The sequence below is a fragment of the Phalaenopsis equestris genome, unplaced genomic scaffold, assembly GCF_001263595.1.
Source record: "Phalaenopsis equestris unplaced genomic scaffold, ASM126359v1 Scaffold000002, whole genome shotgun sequence".
Classification (NCBI taxonomy): Eukaryota; Viridiplantae; Streptophyta; class Magnoliopsida; order Asparagales; family Orchidaceae; genus Phalaenopsis; species Phalaenopsis equestris.
Window position 1 is genome coordinate 21,450,353 of NW_018164444.1, and position 17,831 is coordinate 21,468,183.

Here is a 17,831-nt window from a genome sequence, read left to right on the forward strand (position 1 = left end):
GGAAGAGGCTCCTTTTGTTCTTAAGAAATGTAATCATTATGTCAAAATTAGTACACACAATTTTTAGATAAATAAATACATTTTCAACAAAAATATGTATAGATCACACAAAATCTTTGGTAATCTAATCTTCAAAATTATATACAACTTGCAAAAAAAATAAATTTTTTCATAAAAGTTATGTACAAAAAGAATGTGTTTTTACTCCAAAAATCATGCATAAATTCTATGAAAAGAAAAACAAATGTTTCTATATCCCAAAAATATACAAAACTAGTAGGAAAAATAAAAACATCCTTATTTTAAGAAATTATATTAATTGTGGAGTAAAAAGAATAATTCTATCATCAAAAGACCGAGACAAGGCCAAAAAACAGCTTTAGTAACCAACGTCGTTCATTTGATTCCACATTTCTTTCATCAACTGACCCCTTTTGTCCAATTACTCCTAGTCATCAATAACTCTTTTAGACCGCATACTGAAGTGTTCTCTTCTTAACCACTAATTTTCTGAAAGAATAAAATCATCACCTGATCCAATTATGTAATATGCAGCATGTAAGTATAATTTTAACTTGTGTTTGCAATGGAAAATATAGTTCATGCTTAATCTTTTCAAATTGATTCTTCAGATAACCGAAGGCGTGCTCCACAATAGTGTGCACTCTTGAATGCCGAAGGTCAAATAACTTCTTATAATTATTTGGTCTTAAGCTATTGAACCATTTTAAATGATATCTTGTGGCATAACATGAAAATACAACATATTTTTTAGTTTCGTAATCACCATCAACTGATAGTGCTTAGTTGTAAGGTAGGTGTTATTCATTTATAAAAATGACATAATTACTAAGAAGAAATATTCAATCTATCATAGCTTTGTATATTCTAGCGCACACAAACTATCAACTCGTTCTAATGCATTATGGAGTAAGTGGCATCATATACTGAGCTTTTCCAACCAGCTAAATTATATGTTAACCTCAAATCAAAGTCTACTATTGCAAGCACATTTTGAGTTGGGCAAGATTTTCGCTCTCTAAAAGCGGATTCATACTTTTTAATGACCCTAGCTTTAACATGTGTTCCATCGATAATTCCAATATAATTCCAAATTTGATAAGTTATGCTAGCATACAATATAGTTGAAAATTTAGATGAGATGTCAATTTTGTATATTAAAATAATTCATGAATTTATCATTTGATTGTATTTTTATAGAGTTTGAAGTGTAGGAGGTTTTTTCATCTCCACATTGAATGTTCCACTCAGGATTGAGTTCTTCTCATTGGCTCCTTAGTTAATGTACTAAGGCAAATATAATAGTATTTGCCCGAGCGATGCTAGCTTAAACAACAGCTACATTCTGATTTCTACTCGTTATCATGTCATTCTATAAGTCATCTCAATTTAATGGCCATTCAATATTATCATTTAATATTTCTGTCATTAAATTTTTCTCCAATATGCAATAGGCTAAGTTTGGATAAGAATAAGTCAATAAGATTAAAACAAAGATGAAACCATAAAAAATTGTTCAGTCTAGCTTGGAAGAATAAATAAGACATGATATATGTGTGATTATACTTCCATATTTGCATGCATCCACGTATACACATCTTAATAATACATATAGTCAACTAGGATTGCAATAGCCACATGAACAAATTGATTTATGTTTGAGCTCAAAATAATAGTTATGGATGACGAATCTCAATTATTGTACAATTGATGTTCCCATCTTTGTGTTGTAGATTTTTTTTTAAATGATCGTAGGGACTATTCATAATCATAGTAACGACCAATATCTTTGCACCCCCATTTTTTCTAATCACATTATGTTTAATGCACGCTCTTCTAATTGAAATTTGCATTACCTTTTTCCGGAACTCCAAGTGCCATTATTAATAAAATCTAATATTGTGCCTTGATGAAAAATCAATAAAAGTATCTACACACGAAGACTTGCACCTTGACAAAGCCATAATCAATGATAATATTCATGGTAAGGATTAATTGTACATGCAAATTTAATTAATGCTAAACACTTTTATGAGAATAAAAAAGTCATAGGCGTGTCTTTCAATATAGTTAAACTTTTACTTTTTATGATCAATGGTTAAATTAAACAATTGTGATAGTACTAAATTTATGTTGAACATATCGATTAATGGAGACAATTTCATACGATTGAAGGTGGAAGTAATGTGATAGATGGGAGATGGTAATGCACAACGATGGAGGAGGAGATGCCACGCTTAGACCATAATGGAGAAAAACTTCACTCGACAAAAGTGCTAAGCGTCGTGCCTAGGTTGCGTGATGGTGACCTATTTCACGCGATTGAAGGAGAAAGTGTTTCGCCTCACATCATTTTCATGTGGGATGAAAGTTTTCACATGATGGAGAGGATGTGGTAGAGATGGTTTTTGTGAGCCTTGAGGGGCTTGTGGATGTCGTGATTCCTAATTTTGCTGGTTTTGAGGGGGTTCAAATACACGATAAAGTGGTGATTCAAGGGATTCATAATACATTTAAACCTTACAATGTAATTACTTTACATCAAACCAAACAGTAAAAAATTTTTTAAAGTGCATGCATTTAATTTTCAATACATTCCTAATACATGCAACCAAACAACCCCATAATTATTTTGTTAATTCCGTTATTTTTGGATATAAACATAATTAAAATCAAGTAATATATATTAGTGCATATTTATGAATGATAAGTTTGGTTTTGTTTTATGCAATCATTCTAAAGCACCTTATAATTGATGTCTCATTTGCTCTCCTTGATGTTGTTGGCTTGTTGAATGTTAATCTATAATCTCCATTTGATTTCATGCCATGCAAATATCAAGCATTGACATACTGAAGTTTTTGTCTCACTATAAGAACATCTAATGTAGTTTTGTAAGATTACATGTATTTGAAGTATTCCAGCTTGTACATCGCATGCAAGCTACTTTTTTCTTGTTGTGTTAATATTGTGAGTGATATAGAATTCAAGTAGGTTGGTTGAAGTGGAGGAATGCATCGGGCCTATTTTGTGATAGAAAAGTACTGCTTATACTTGAAAGGAAAATTTTATAAGATGGTGGTCAGACCTGAAATGCTCTATGGTGCAAAATGTTGGCCTTTAAAAGAGAAGCATAAAACAAAGTTAAGTGTTGTTGAGGTGAGAATTCTTAGGTGGATGACTGGCTTGACACTTAGATATAAAATGTGAAATGAATATATTTGTTAGTGTATCTCTAGTGACAGACAAGATTAGAGAGAATCATTTAGATGGTTTGGTCACACTAAACATCGACCATTCGATGATCCTTTTAGGAGAGTAGATTTTTTAGAATCGACTTATGTTGAAAAAGGCAGAGGTAGATCAAAAAAGTCTTGGGCATATATTAGAATTAAATGAAAAAAAAATCTAGTCCTCAGAATTGACCCGGCTAACAAATTGGTAAGGTGAGTACCATTGCCGAAAGTAACCAAAGTATCATCCATTAAATTCCTGAGCTCCAAGTAGATTTCCGTTCTTTTTCTTTCTCCTAGATGTGTAGACATGTTATTCCTCATCCGATGATTGACTTATCTGATCAGTAGATTTCAAAGGTTGTTGGACTTGTGTAGACTGTTGCATATCATGATCCTCATAAGCCTGAGTAACATTAACAGTTTGTTCGACCTGATGAGGCGGTAGTGAAGCAGTAGAAGTATTGCTACCTGTAATATCGGTGACAGGTTCTAGGGCAGGTGAGATCTGAAGAATCTCTCTCTCCCCCACGATAGGAGGCTCCAAAGATGGGGAGCTATAACTGGGGACTGAATAGTTGTCATATTGTCTGCGAGAATAGTGACTTCTTCAGGGGTATCTGTTTGATGATTGATAGTGTCAATAATTTGGAGCTAATCAGGAGGAGATGAAAGCATTGCCTCTGGCAGAGCACTGTATTTTTTTTGATCTGATTTAGGGGTGTAGATGGCTGTATTGAGAACTGGAGTGACCGAAGATACAACAGTTCGAACAATACGAAGGAAAAGACTCAATCACTATCTTTTGTCAATATCCATGATGCTGTGTGCCCAACCAAATTTTCTCAGAAGCGGATGAAGTGATGTCTATTTCAACAAGTACTCTGGTTTCAAATAGATGAGAAAAATTAAAAGTAGGAATGTCCGTTTTGAGTGACTTACCATAAGTCAAGTGAATATAGTACAACATTTTTTTAGTAAAATAATAAAATTTCAGACCAAGGAGGTGAATCTAAACTGGATTAATTGGTGGTTCCGTCTGTGGGTCAAAATCCAAATACCATTTCAGAATCTTCATTGCTCTGCTATCAATCCTGATTATCCTTCTAGCAAATAAGCATATATATAGCTTATGCTATAGTTTTTTCTATTACGTTTACGTTTAAGATCTTATATTCTTTTCTATAAACAAGGGATTTTGGGTAGAGTTAAGGGTTTTAAGTTCAGATTCCTTCTATATTGTAGCATAAACACTCTCCTTACTCTTCTCTATTTCCTCTTTTTTATGTTTTCTAGGCTTGATATAACTCAGAGAAAACATGATACATCATCCTAAAAAATATGATGTGCATAAATCTATGTTGAGGATGGTAGTGAACATAGAGATCTATTGAGGGTGCTAACAGAGAACAAATCAATTAGATTCTTATAAGAGATATTTTTCTAAGCATTGAGTGCCAAGATATTGTAACAACTACACAACTAACTGAGATGGAGGATAGAACATAATGATCCAATGCCTCCTTGAACAAATCCTTATAAACTATACCGCAAGGGCAACTATCTAAAGACTATGTTTACTCGGTGGCTAGGAGAAGAAGCTCTGCAGTGATAGCACTGTCCTCCCTTAATGGGAGATATTTTCTAGATTTGGTAGAAGAAAAGTTGAACCTTGGACTTTGCTGACTACCAGGGCGAGTAGAATAATGGAGATACTAACTGACAAATTCTTTTTCTATAGAAATTGACGAATTCATCAGATCGACTAAGTTAATAATCCATCATCTTCACTCAAATAACATATTTTGAGTTTATGACAATAATGCATTGAAGTACAGGTTATTCTTCACAAACTTTCTGTAGTTGGCCCTTGTTTAGCTTTTTTGCCTAGTACTCTGGAGGATAACTTAATTTGTTAGCATGTTGCAATTTCAAAAAAAACTTAAAAGTCTTGTTAAAGATGCTTCCGGGGTTTAGTGAGTTGTTGAGGAATTTCAGAGTGAGGTTCTAAAGACATGTTTTAAATGAAAGGCCTATAGCCTTTTATTATGCACTCGGCTTATAGCTACCAAATTTTTTGTTCGAGTTAATCAAACTCATCAATGATCATCTGAAGAAAAATATAATAGTGAGATGGATCTTGAGTTGGCCTAGAGGACAAGACCAAGCAAGGAAGATAAGATAGCTCCCTAGGGAGCAACATATAAAGTCTCAAGACTTAAGTGTGCCTATCCTCGACCTATATCTGAACCTTATCATCATAAATGAATTAACCACTAGCCAAGGTGAATTCAGTTTGAATGATGTGATGATCGAAAACCTTCACCCACTTATCCCTTACCCACAATAACACCACGGTGGTTATCTACACTTAAATTAGTAAAGACTATACAAATAGAGTAATTCGGGAGACCTACACAAATGATGAAATATTTTCATTTGAGGGATGAGATAATATACTTCGCCTTCCATTGGCACCACAATCATGATGCTAAGGTTCTTTCCACCTCATAATTTGGTTTGAATGCTTGATTAAGGTTGGGAAGTTGAAGGAATTGACTTGGCTAACCAGGGTTGGAGGTTGGGTAAAGTGCTAATGGCTAAAGATGAAAATGAGCTTGTGCTTGAACACATTATCCACATAATATAGATGTACTTGTCACCTTGGGTGAATCGGAAGAAGTTTCTTGTCGGACCAGCCTCAAGCAACTTATGCCGAGAGGTGAACTTGACAGTCACTATGTAAATACCATTAATGGTCATTGTCCCAATTACATTCTCTAAGGAGGATAGGTCGTTCCACAATAACTCTTGCAATGATATTATTATGGTCATGGCATTGATCGCGAATTATCAAATTAAGAATATATTAATCAAAATAGGAAGCTCCATCAATATTTTTTTAAGTGCATCCTTGAGAAGATAAATGAAGGGACTTGCCTATCTTATATATAGTCCCATGCATTTCTTTTGAGGAAAAGGGAGACAAAATAATAATTACTCTATCACTTACTTAGGGTTTGGAAGGAAACTATTAAATGGCCATGGTCTACTTCATCATTGTCGACGTCCCAGGTACTTGCAACATCATATTGGGCTAAACACTCAATACTTTTACATAGTCGTCTACTATGTTGTTGTGAAGTTCCAAGATGGAGGCTGAGTGAGTGATTATTGTGTGAGGCAACTCGTTACAATTAAGGGCATGCTACTTGAAAGATGTTAATAATGCATAGACAGAAGCATTTAACTAATAAATTCGAAGAGTTTCAAAGCCTAGAGATCTCGAATGAAATTGAAGAGTCCGCTCGCACTTTTTGTATAAGCTCTTTCTTTGATGTCAAGTATAAGAAAGAGTTGGTGGCGACTTTGAAGGAACTTGACATATTCTTCTACTCAACTGCTGAGAGATCAATGTTGTCTGCCATAAATTGAATAAAGATAAAAGAATAAGTCCAACCAATAGTTTTAGTTATTTTCTGCAAAGTCAGCTACCCAATCCATTGAGAAGTGCAAATGTTACTTATTATTGGAATTATATGGGAAGTTTGATACCATGAGCTGATCTCTAATATTTTGATGTTGAAGAAAGATAATGAAAAGTGGTGAATATACATAGACTTTATAAATCTTAACTCGATCTGTGTAGAAGATATTTATGTGCTAGTACACACAAATCAAATACATTATCATGAGCTTCCTAGAACCCTTCTTGGGCTACAATCATGTATGTATGCGCCTAATTTACACATATAATGTCACATTCATTATAGGTGATTAGTTGTATTGTTACAATATAATGCTATTTTGGTTGAAGGATGTAGGGGTGGCCAATCAACGAATCATAGATCTGGTATTCAAGGAGCAAAAATAGAGGGTTGCGTTAGATAGTCGATTGACAATATAAAATTTGTCGAAAAAATCATGACATGAATTCTTTTGATCATTATGTAAGTGTTAGGGTGTCTCTTGGATCCTATGCGCTGTATAGTCTGAATACAGTGAAAATTGTGCATGGGCCGCTATACCGACATCTGGATGTAGTGTAAGCAAGGGTTCCCATATTAGAGATGGATGTAGGTAAAAAAGTTTGTCCATGAAACTAATATTAGCATAAGATCTTAGAATATATGTATTCTAACCGGTAAATTAATGAGATTAGTTAATATTATGGTTCATAGAAAGATAAAATATCTTATGTGTTCAAGAAACTAAATGGGTTGGAGAAAAAACTAAGGAGATTGATAACTTAGGTTTTTAAACTTTGATATTCAGGCAAGAATCTTACCAGAATTGGTGTAGGTGTAATTATAAATAAGAGTTTGAAAGATAATATTATAAAATTAATAGAGTTGGAGATAGAATTGTAGCTCTTATAATTATTATTATACTAAAATTATTCATATTACAAGTGCTTATGCTCCTCAAGTAGGTTTAGATATAGGTTCTAAAAATAAATTCTGGAATGACTTAGAAGACTTGATACAAATAATACTTCTTGAAGAAAGAATTTTTATTGAAGGAGATTTAAATGGACATGTTGGTAGAGTGGTGGAAGATTTTAGAAATATTCATGGTGGCTACGGCTTTGGAGTGATTAATGAAGAAGGTAGAGCCATATTAGATTTTGCTTTAGTGTGTGATTCATTGTGGGGTGCTATTTTGATAAACTTTTTAATGAAGTTTCTGAAAATACGATTGACCTTAGTGATCTAATATCGCTATTAATAATAAAATGTTTCATGTTTACTGTCGCATTAGTACAAAAGAAGTTGATGAGCCTTTAAAGAAAATCAATGCTGGAAAGTCTGCAGGACCTGATGATATCCCAATTGAAGTATGAAAATATTTAAGAGATTTAGGAGTTTCTTGGCTTACTAAACTCTTTAATATTATTTTAAAAACTATAAGATATCGGAGGAGTGGAGGAAGAGTATTTTGGTCCCCATTTTTTAGAATAAAGGGGATGTAGAAGAGTGTAAATTATAGAGGGATTAAGCTGATGCGTCATACTTTAAAATTATGGGAGAGTGTAATTGAACATAGGTTGAGACGTTTTACAAATATTTCTCATAATCAATTTGGATTTATGCCGGACAGGTCTACTATGAAAGCTATACATTTATTGAGAGGTTTGATGACGATGTTCAAAGATAATAAGGAGAATCTTCATTTGTTTTTTATTGATTTAGAAAAAGCTTACGACAAGGTTCCAAGAGATATCCTTTGGAGAGTTCTTGACAAAAAAGGTGTTCATATGACTTGTATTCAAGTCATTAAAGATATGTATACTAGAGTTGTTACTCGTGTTCGAACTGAATGAGGATTGATTAAATATTTTCCTATTTCTATTGGATTACATCAAGAATCGACTTTAAGCCCATACCTTTTTGCTTTAGTTATGGATGCTTTAGTTATGGATGGCAGCAATGACAGTGTTACTTGACATGTACAGGAGGATTTACCTAGATGTATGTTTTCTGCTGATGATATCCTTCTTGTGGATAAGATGAGAGAAAGAGCCCAGAAAAAAACTAGAATTATGGAGGTCTGCATTGGAGTCTAAAGGCCTTCACTTGGGTAGAACTAAAACTGATAGAACTAAAACTGAATAACTGAATAAATGGAATGTAATTTTAATAGTAGTAACTCTAGTGATAGAAATGTAACTTTGGGTGATCAAATTATTAAAAGGTGTGATTGATTTAGATATCTTGGGTCATTGTTCAAAGCGATTGTGATATAGATGAGGAGGTTAATAGTAGAATTCAAGTTAGTTGGTTGAAGTGGAGGAATGCTTCGGGCCTTTTGTGTGATAGAAAAGTATCACTTAGACTGAAACTTAGACTGAAAGTACTGAAAGTAAAATTTTATAAGACGGTGGCGAGACCTGCAATGCTCTATGGCGCTAAATGTAGGCCTTTAAAAGAGAAGCATAATAGTGTTGCCGAGTTGAGAATGATTAGGTGGATGAGTGACTTTACACTTAGAGACGAAATGTGAAATGAATTTATCTGTGATAGGGTTGGTATAGCTCCCGTGACGGACAAAATTAGAGAAAGTCGTCTTAAATGGTTTGCTCACATTAAGCGTCGACCATCTGATGATCTGATTAAGAGAGTAGATGTTTTAGATTCGATTTATGTTAAGAAAGGTAGAGGTAGACCTAGGGAGTCTTGGGTTTATTGTATAAAAAATGATCTTAATTTATTAGAACTAAATGAAAATATGACACTAAATTGGATGCAATGGAGAAAAATGATTCATGTAGCCGACCCCTTGTAGTAGGATTAAGGCTTTGTTGTTGTTGTTGTTGTTATTGTTGTTGTTATTGTTGTTGTATAATTTTGTTATTGCTAATACTTTATTCAAGAAAAGAGATGAACAAATTATTATTTATAAGATTGAATTCAACAAAACACAAATTAATTATTTTCTTATGAGAAGAAGAGATCGCTGAGAATGTAAAAATTGTAAGTTCATTCTAAGTGAGGATATAAGTACTCAATATCGATTATTAGTTCTAGATTTTAAGATGAAGAGTTGTAAAATAAATAATACTAGGAGTCATCCTCGTAGAATTTGATAGAGGTACTTAAAAGACAAATAAAATTACTTTTATGAGTAAAATTCAAGATATCAAAATTTGGGATGTTTATGAAGAATTAAATTTTATGTGGGATAAAGTAACAAATAATATTAAACAAATGACAAATGTTGTACTTGAATAATCAAAATAAAAAAGTTACTATAAGTAAAAAATCATTGGTGGTGGAATAATAATGTGCAAGAAAAAATAAAATAAAAAAAGTTATGTTATAAAATTTGGTTTAAATGTGAAAGCTTAGAAAACTGAGAAAAATATTAAACGACCCGTAGAAAGTCTAAGACAATAATTCTGCTTTTAGTGATCTTTATAATAGATTAGATATTAAAGAGGGTGAAAATATAAGTATAAACTAGCCAAAGAAAGAGAAAAGAAAAGTGAAGATTTAATCAAAAACTGTATTAAAGATGAAACTCAAAAAGTTATTTTCTTAGAAAACGATATTCAAAATTGGTGGATGAGTTATTTTGATAGACTTTTAATGAAGTTTCGAAAAATATGCTCGACCTTAGTGATCTGAACATCATTAATAATAATAAATTGTTTCATTTTCACTGTCACATTAGTCAAAAAGAAGTTGAGGAGGCTTTAAAGAAATTCAATATAATTTAATGATATCCTAATTGAAGTGTGAAAATATTTAGGAGAAATATTTGTGAAAATATTTAGGAGATTTGGGAATTTCTTGGCTTACTAAACTCTTTAATATTATTTTAAAAACTAAAAAAATGCCTAAGGAGTGGAGGAAGAGTATTTTAGTCCCCATTTCTAAGAATAAAGGAAATGCACAAGAGAGTGGAAATTATAGAGGAAGTAAGTTGATCTGTCATACTTTAAAATTTTGGGAGAGGGTAATTTAACATAGGTTAAGACGTATTACAAAGATTTCCCATAATTAATTTGAATTTATGTCGGGCGAGTCTACTATAGAGGCTATACATTTATTGAGAGGTTTGATGGAGAAGTTTAGAGATAATAAGGAAGATCTACATATGATTTTTATTGATTTAGAAAAAGCTTACAATAAGGTTCCAAGAGATATCATTTGGTGAGTTCTTGAGAATAAAGGAGTTGATATGAATTATATTCACGTCACTTAAGTCATTAAAGATATGTATACAAGAGTTGTTACTTGTGTTAGAACAGGAGGATTGACCTATTTATTTTCTTATTTCTGTTGGTTTACATCAGGGATTAGCTTTAAGCCCATAACTTTTTGTTTTAGTTATGAATGGTCTTACTGGACACTTACAGGAGGATGTACCTTGGTATATGCTTTTTGTTGATGATATACTTATCGTGGATAAGATAAGAGAAAAAGCATAGGAAAAACTTGAATTATGGAGGTCAATCTTAAAGGCCTTCGTTTGAGTAGAATTAAAACTGAAGACTTGGAATGTAATTTTAGTAGTAGTAGCTTTACTGATAGAAATGTAACTATGGGTGATCAAATTATTAAAAGGTGCGAACACTTTATCTAGGGTCTATTGTTCAAAGTGATGGTGATATTGATGGGGATGCTATTAGTAGAATTCAAGTTGGTTGGTCGAAGTGGAGGAATGCTTCGGGCCTATTATGTGATAGAAAAGTACTGCTTAGACTGAAAGGAAAATTTATAAAATAGTGGTGAGACCTGCAATGCTCTATGACGCTTATTGTTGGCCTTTAATAGAGAAGCATAAAACTAAGTTAAGTGTTGTCGAGATGAGAATGATTAGGTCGATGAGTGGCTTTAAACATAGAGACAAAATGCGAAATGAATATATCCGTGATAGGGTTGGTGCTGTTCCTGTGACAGACAAAATTAGAGAGAGTCGTCTTAGATGGTTTTTTCACATTAAACGCCAACCATCTGATGATCTGATTAGAAAAGTAGATGTTTTAGACTCGACTTATGTTAAGAAAGGCAGAGTTACAACTAGGACGACTTAGGCATATTGTTTAAAAAAATATTCTTAATTTGCTAGAATTAAATGAAAATATGACACCAAATAGGAATAAATTGAGGAAAAGGATTCATGTAGCCAACCCCACTTAGTGGGATAAAGGTTTTGTTGTTGTTGTATTCAAGGAGCAAAAATGAATAATTATGGAGCTATTTGTGAAAAACTTGCCAGTGAAGAGTAAAAATTTTGAACATCATATGCTCAACTTGAAGCAGTCCACTATTTTGAAGTTCTTGGAGATGGATCAGTAAATTTTTTGGAATTCTTACTCACCATTGGAGGAATAAAGCTGAACAAAAATAAGTCGAAAGCAATATTGAAGATGATGTCTCTCAAAAACTCCAAGGAGCTACAAAATTTAACTGGTCAAATGACTGAACTGTGCCAATTTAGATCAATGTTAAAAGTGCTCGTCATTCCTTGAAAGCATCAAGCTATTTGAATAGAATGATTGTTTGAAAACATTCTAAGAGTTGAATTCATTGTTATCATCGCCGCCTTTATTTCAAATGCCCACCGCTAAATGAAAAACATTGCATCTTAGAGTTGGAGAAGCAATTAGCTCTATGCTAATTTGTTAAGATGGAAAGAAGCAGTGTCCATTATTATATTTGCAATATACACTGTAGAGTTGAACTACAGTGACCGATCTTGGAGAAGCTTGCATTTGATCTCATCTTCTCAACACATCGACTACAATCTTATTTTCCTGTACACTATATTTATCTGCAATTATTATTTGAATTAGTTTCTGGCAAAGAATGGACAATTTGCACTCTCAACTGGTCGTTATAACTTACTGGGAATAAAATCACGGCAAGGGGGTACTATGTGAGCATAATAAGTTTACCGTGTCCGCTAATTAGATTTACTAAGAACCCAAATAAAAGAAGAGAAGATCAACACATGTAACTAGAATATTAATGATAACACATCTCATCACATTACAACTACAACAACAAGCCTTTATCCCATGAAGTGGGGTCGGCTATCTCTGTTGCATCCTATTGAGTGTCATATTTTTATTTAAGTCTAATAAATTAAGATCATTTTTATACAGTATGTCCAAGTCATTTTAGCTCTACATCTACCTTTCTTAACATAAATCGAGTCTAAAACTTATACTCTCCTAATCAGATCATCACATCGTCAGCATTTAAGCTGAGTGTAGCAACAATAACATCTCTTCACATTATTTATCTTTAATTACTTTCATGTTAAGACATCGTGCTAGTTTTGTAATGAAAATTCATGGAAGTAATTTATGTGATGTTCGAAAAAAGAATTAGCGTGACAAGTCACGTGCAAAGACATGTAAAAGATAAAGCACAATACCTTATTCTCAACCCAACATTGAATGTCCTTCAGCATAATTAATAATGCAATCTATCACGTCAAATATATTAGGTCTGCCTTTCCTAGCAATATTGAATTTCGATGATGACTTTTGCTTGTTTAGTCAATTTTTCTGTTGGATTCAAAATTGCTAAAATAGACCATTGTAAGTTGCGCGGTATATTGCTTCCCAGTAACCTCAGCAAATTTTTGCATTCAGTATCACAACCGAATATTGAATCACAGCCCATTGAATTTTATGAAAGGAACAACACAAATGATCCAAAACTCAGGGCAGTGAATCCTAGTTATCTAACCTGCAATTACAGGCAAACTTTGTTAATTCATCAAAAAAATTGAAAAAAAAAAGGAGCAAACAGCTACAAACTATAAATGGAGAGAGAAATCAGGGGATTGGGTCACTGCCAGAAAACCTGGGCCAAGAGGCGAATAAGGAGAGATCAGAGGAAATTGCCCCTTGATTTCTCCATGTTATAGTCAACAACAAGAAGGCAGATTGCTGTTATAAGTATGGTTTTTTGAGATATGACACTATCGTTAAGTTAATGGAGGGGGGACTGGTGGAGAAGAAGCCCATCATTGAACTTGTGAAGAAGAAGATTAAGGCAGAGATATCTACAGAGAGCCACAACTGCACTATGTAAAGGTGGGAGGGCCCTTAGCTTAGGTCGCACCTTGGGAAGGGGAGCATTGAGCAGAGATTTTCTTGAAAATTCGTTGGTGACGAGTATTCTATTGTTTGACACTTAAGCAACAAAAAACTGGGCTTAAGCAGGAGCTAAAGGTTCATTTGGTAATGCCTTTTATTGCTTGCTTCTTCCCACGGTGCAATTTTAGGTTGCCGCATTTTGCTGCTGTAAGAAAAGGTTCGACTGAATGAAAGCATTAATAGTTTTTATATAAGAGAGGTTTTTGCTTTAAAAAATAACGTGTTTATAAATTAATAAATATTTTCTAATTAATTACAAGTTTAAGGTTAGTTTATCAATTTATAATGATATTTTTTTGAGATTTAATCACTATGAGTGCTGCAATAATTTTCTACTAACAACTATAACTCATATAATTCTAAAATAATCTTTACGAAAAAGTTATTTCTCTAACTCAGTACGAAGTTGAGCCTAAAGCTACCGAAGTGTGTAATAGAGTGGATGTAGTAATGGTGCATTAGTTAATATTGGGGCACTAATTTGAAACACATGATTGGTTTCTGAATGCTTGATGGAAAAAAGAGATTTATAATCGAAAGAATATTGCATAGAAGTTCATATCATCTTTCTTCACGGTATTATTTTTACCATTATACAATTTCTTCAGAAAAAGTGAGCAGGAATGATTGGATTCTCTACTTTTTTGCTGGAGAAACTCCAAAGAATCCCAAAGTTTTGTGATTTTATGAACTGTTGTTCGTTGTTCATGTGAATGACTGCATGATCTTTAGAAACTGAATAAATGTTTTATTTATGCTAATGTTATGCACGGAAATTGATAAAAAATCATTTAGTTTTAGGTTTGTTTGAGGGGTGTTGCATTGTTCTGGCTGGTTTCTGTTTTCACACATTTCCAAGCCGGCTAAAAAGCGTTATAATCTACCCAACACTTTTTTCTTATCAGCTTTCAACTCATTTTGAATTTGCAGTAAATATGATTCTAAGGGCTTCACCACTGTTTATTATTTTAAGCTGACGTTGGTTTCAGATTTAGCTTACTCTTCAGATTCTCGGAAGTAAACATATTGTGTGATGGGGTTGGGATGAGCCAACCTTGCATCGATCGGTCATAAATACCCATAATGCTGTGTAAAAATTTAATATTTTAATGGAGCTTGATTTCCTGGCACAAACTCTATTCATCCATACTTTTCCTTTTTAAATCTTATTTGATTTCTAGTTTTAACGTTTACAGTGCCTCAAGATTCTGAGACATTCCGCCCGCTTGACATGCATCACGGCATGGAAGTTCGCTTTGGCCTTTCTAAGGGGCCTGTTTGCCCCAGTTTTATGTGAAAGTCCTTTTTTGTTGATGTTATGTTGTCATGTCGAAACTTAAATTGAAAACATTATGGAGTATGTATGGTTTGCTGCTTAGGAAAGAAATTAAATTGTGTCATTCATGATTGTCATTATTTTTGTTTTATGAATTCTTTTCTCCATTAAGTATTTCCATATTTTCCTTTTTTTAATTTGATTGTCATTAATGATTAATTTGTTATATGAGTTGTTAATTTGATTATTTGGATATTTTCCTTTTTTTTTCTTTTTAAATTTTATTGATGTTACGAATTGGTCAATTTATTTCTTGGAATTTTTTTTATATTAGTTATATTATTTTGATGCATCTTTTTCAGCCTTCTAAACATTTTGTTTATTGGGTGCATCAAATGCTTGAATTTATGAATTTGTGCTATGCTCGCTCCTTTAAAATTTGAATTCTAGCATATAGTCTTCTAAAAATCGTGTGATGCTAAGAATTTGTAAGGTTTTAAATTGCACTGTAAAATTATAACAAAAGCAAAAAAGTTTTAGTTTATGTTAAATATATTAACGATAAAAATCAAATTTTCTTTTTTTTTAAGTTGAAAAAGATATTTCAATATAGGTGGATAAGATATTTTCCTAAATTTTTTTAAAAAAGATTGTAAAAAAAAATTGATTGATTTTAATGATCTTATTATCTTAAATAATAATAAAATTTTTTTTCATTATCATCGTCGTATTAGTTGGAAGTCGAGACTTTTTTGGTTGGTAGTTTTTCAAAAATAGAAGAGGCTTTAAAAAAATGAGTGTTTGAAATATAGGACTTGATAGAACATCAATAAAAGTGAAAGTAATTAGAAGAATAAGATTTTTTTGGTTGAGTAGTCTTTTTTAATATTATTTTTAAATTTAAAAAGATGTTTAATAAGCGGTGAAAGAGTCTATTGTTTTTTTACTTTTTTAGAAAAAGAGTATATATAGGAGTGCAAATTAAATCAATGAAGTTAATGTGTGATACATCAAAGTTATGAGAGAGACAGTTGAATATAAGTTATGAGAATGGTTATTGTAGGTTACAAACATGATGCAAAAAAATCCCCAAATTAGTTTAAATTTATGCAAGGCAAATCTACTATGTTGAATTTATTGACAGGTTTGATGGAGAATTATGTTAAAAGTATGGAGGATATGTATATGATTTTTATTGATTTAGAAAAAGCTTATGATAAGGTATCAAGAGAGTAATTTAGGGAGTTTTAGAAAAGAAAGGTGTTGATATTGCTTACATTTAAGTCATTAAAGAAATTTATATTAGAATTTTTACTTCTATTCTAACAGAGTGATGATTGACTAAATATTTTTTAATTTTAGTTGATTACTTCATAGTCCATTTCTTTTTGCTTTAGTTATTTGATGGACCTTTGTATATCTTTTTCATTAATGTTATGTTTTTCAATTAAGTTTTGCGTCGCCAAGAAGGGAGAATTACCAAATGCAACATATGATGATAAGCTCCTCTTCTATAATGACCAATTCATATTAGGATTGCAACTTCTTCCTTGCAACGTGTTAATGGACATCTTAAATTTCTATAAAATCATCTCGATGCATGTGTTGCTAAAATTTTTTGTATGCATCATGGAGATGACATTGTGCATGTGGAAGCATAAATTCTGTGATCAATACTATTATTCTGCCACTGGTTTAATGTTGAAGCTTACTGAGACAGATTCATCCTATTATCTAAAACCAATATGAACTCTATGTGGTATTTTAATTAATTTTTATTAAATATTCCTCACCATAGCTTGAGATTTTTAGTGTTTGTTCCTCATGACAGAGGAGATATTCTTGGATTTTTCCAAGGTTAGGAGCATCCCTATGTTTGAAACCCTAATTTTCAAGCTTAGATGACTATTTTGGCTTAAATTAATTATATAAATTAAAATCACTTGAAAAACTATGAGATAAATTTTAGTAGGGTTTCTGTGGTCAAAGAAACTTAGGAAAAATGTCATGATGCTTTGAATAATTTTGTACTTATCTATAGTTAATTAAATGTTTATAATTTGTATTAATTTATTTAAATTAAATATTTATAAAAAATTAATAAAATTAATTCCACATTATGTAGAAAAATCATGTTGACTTACTATAAAAATTTTAAAATTATTTGATTAAATTTGAACACTAAAGTTAATTTTATGAGAAAAATTATATTTTTGTACAAAAATAATTATATTAAATTAAATACACTTAGGAAAATTATGAAAAGTGGTTTTCTGAGTTCCTTGTGATCATGAGCACTTAGGAAAAGTAAAAATTATTTTTGAAAAAAATACTTCATTTTTTAACTATATTTTAAATTAAAAATAATTAAAAATTTCAAAAATATTTCAAAATGTGTCTAATGGTTTCCTGATCATTTAGGACTCATTAAAATATTTTTCTAAGTTAAAAATAAATTCTTAAAGGCCTAAAAATGTATTTTTCTTATTTTCCCATTAAAATTATTATAATAAATAAATTAAAAATCATAAAAATGTAAAAGTTATTTCTCTGGGTTCATTAGACTCAAAGAGGTTTAATAAAAATATGAAAAATAATTTTTGTAATTAAAAAATATTTTTTTATTTAAAAAATCAATAGATAATTATAAAATTAAATTAAAATTTAATTTAAAAAAATTATG

General features: G+C 31.7%; 1 protein-coding gene across 1 annotated transcript in view; it reads left to right on the forward strand.

Annotated features, from left to right (window-relative positions):
- LOC110023668 (cyclin-B1-2-like) overlaps nucleotides 1-15,288 on the forward strand; it is a 44,091-nt gene extending 28,803 nt beyond the window's left edge. Inside the window, exon 4 of the mRNA XM_020723194.1 lies at nucleotides 15,069-15,288. Coding sequence (XP_020578853.1) covers nucleotides 15,069-15,169 — 101 coding nt within the window. The 3' untranslated portion in view covers nucleotides 15,170-15,288. The remainder of the gene's footprint in view (nucleotides 1-15,068) is intronic.
- Nucleotides 15,289-17,831: the final 2,543 nt, after the last annotated feature.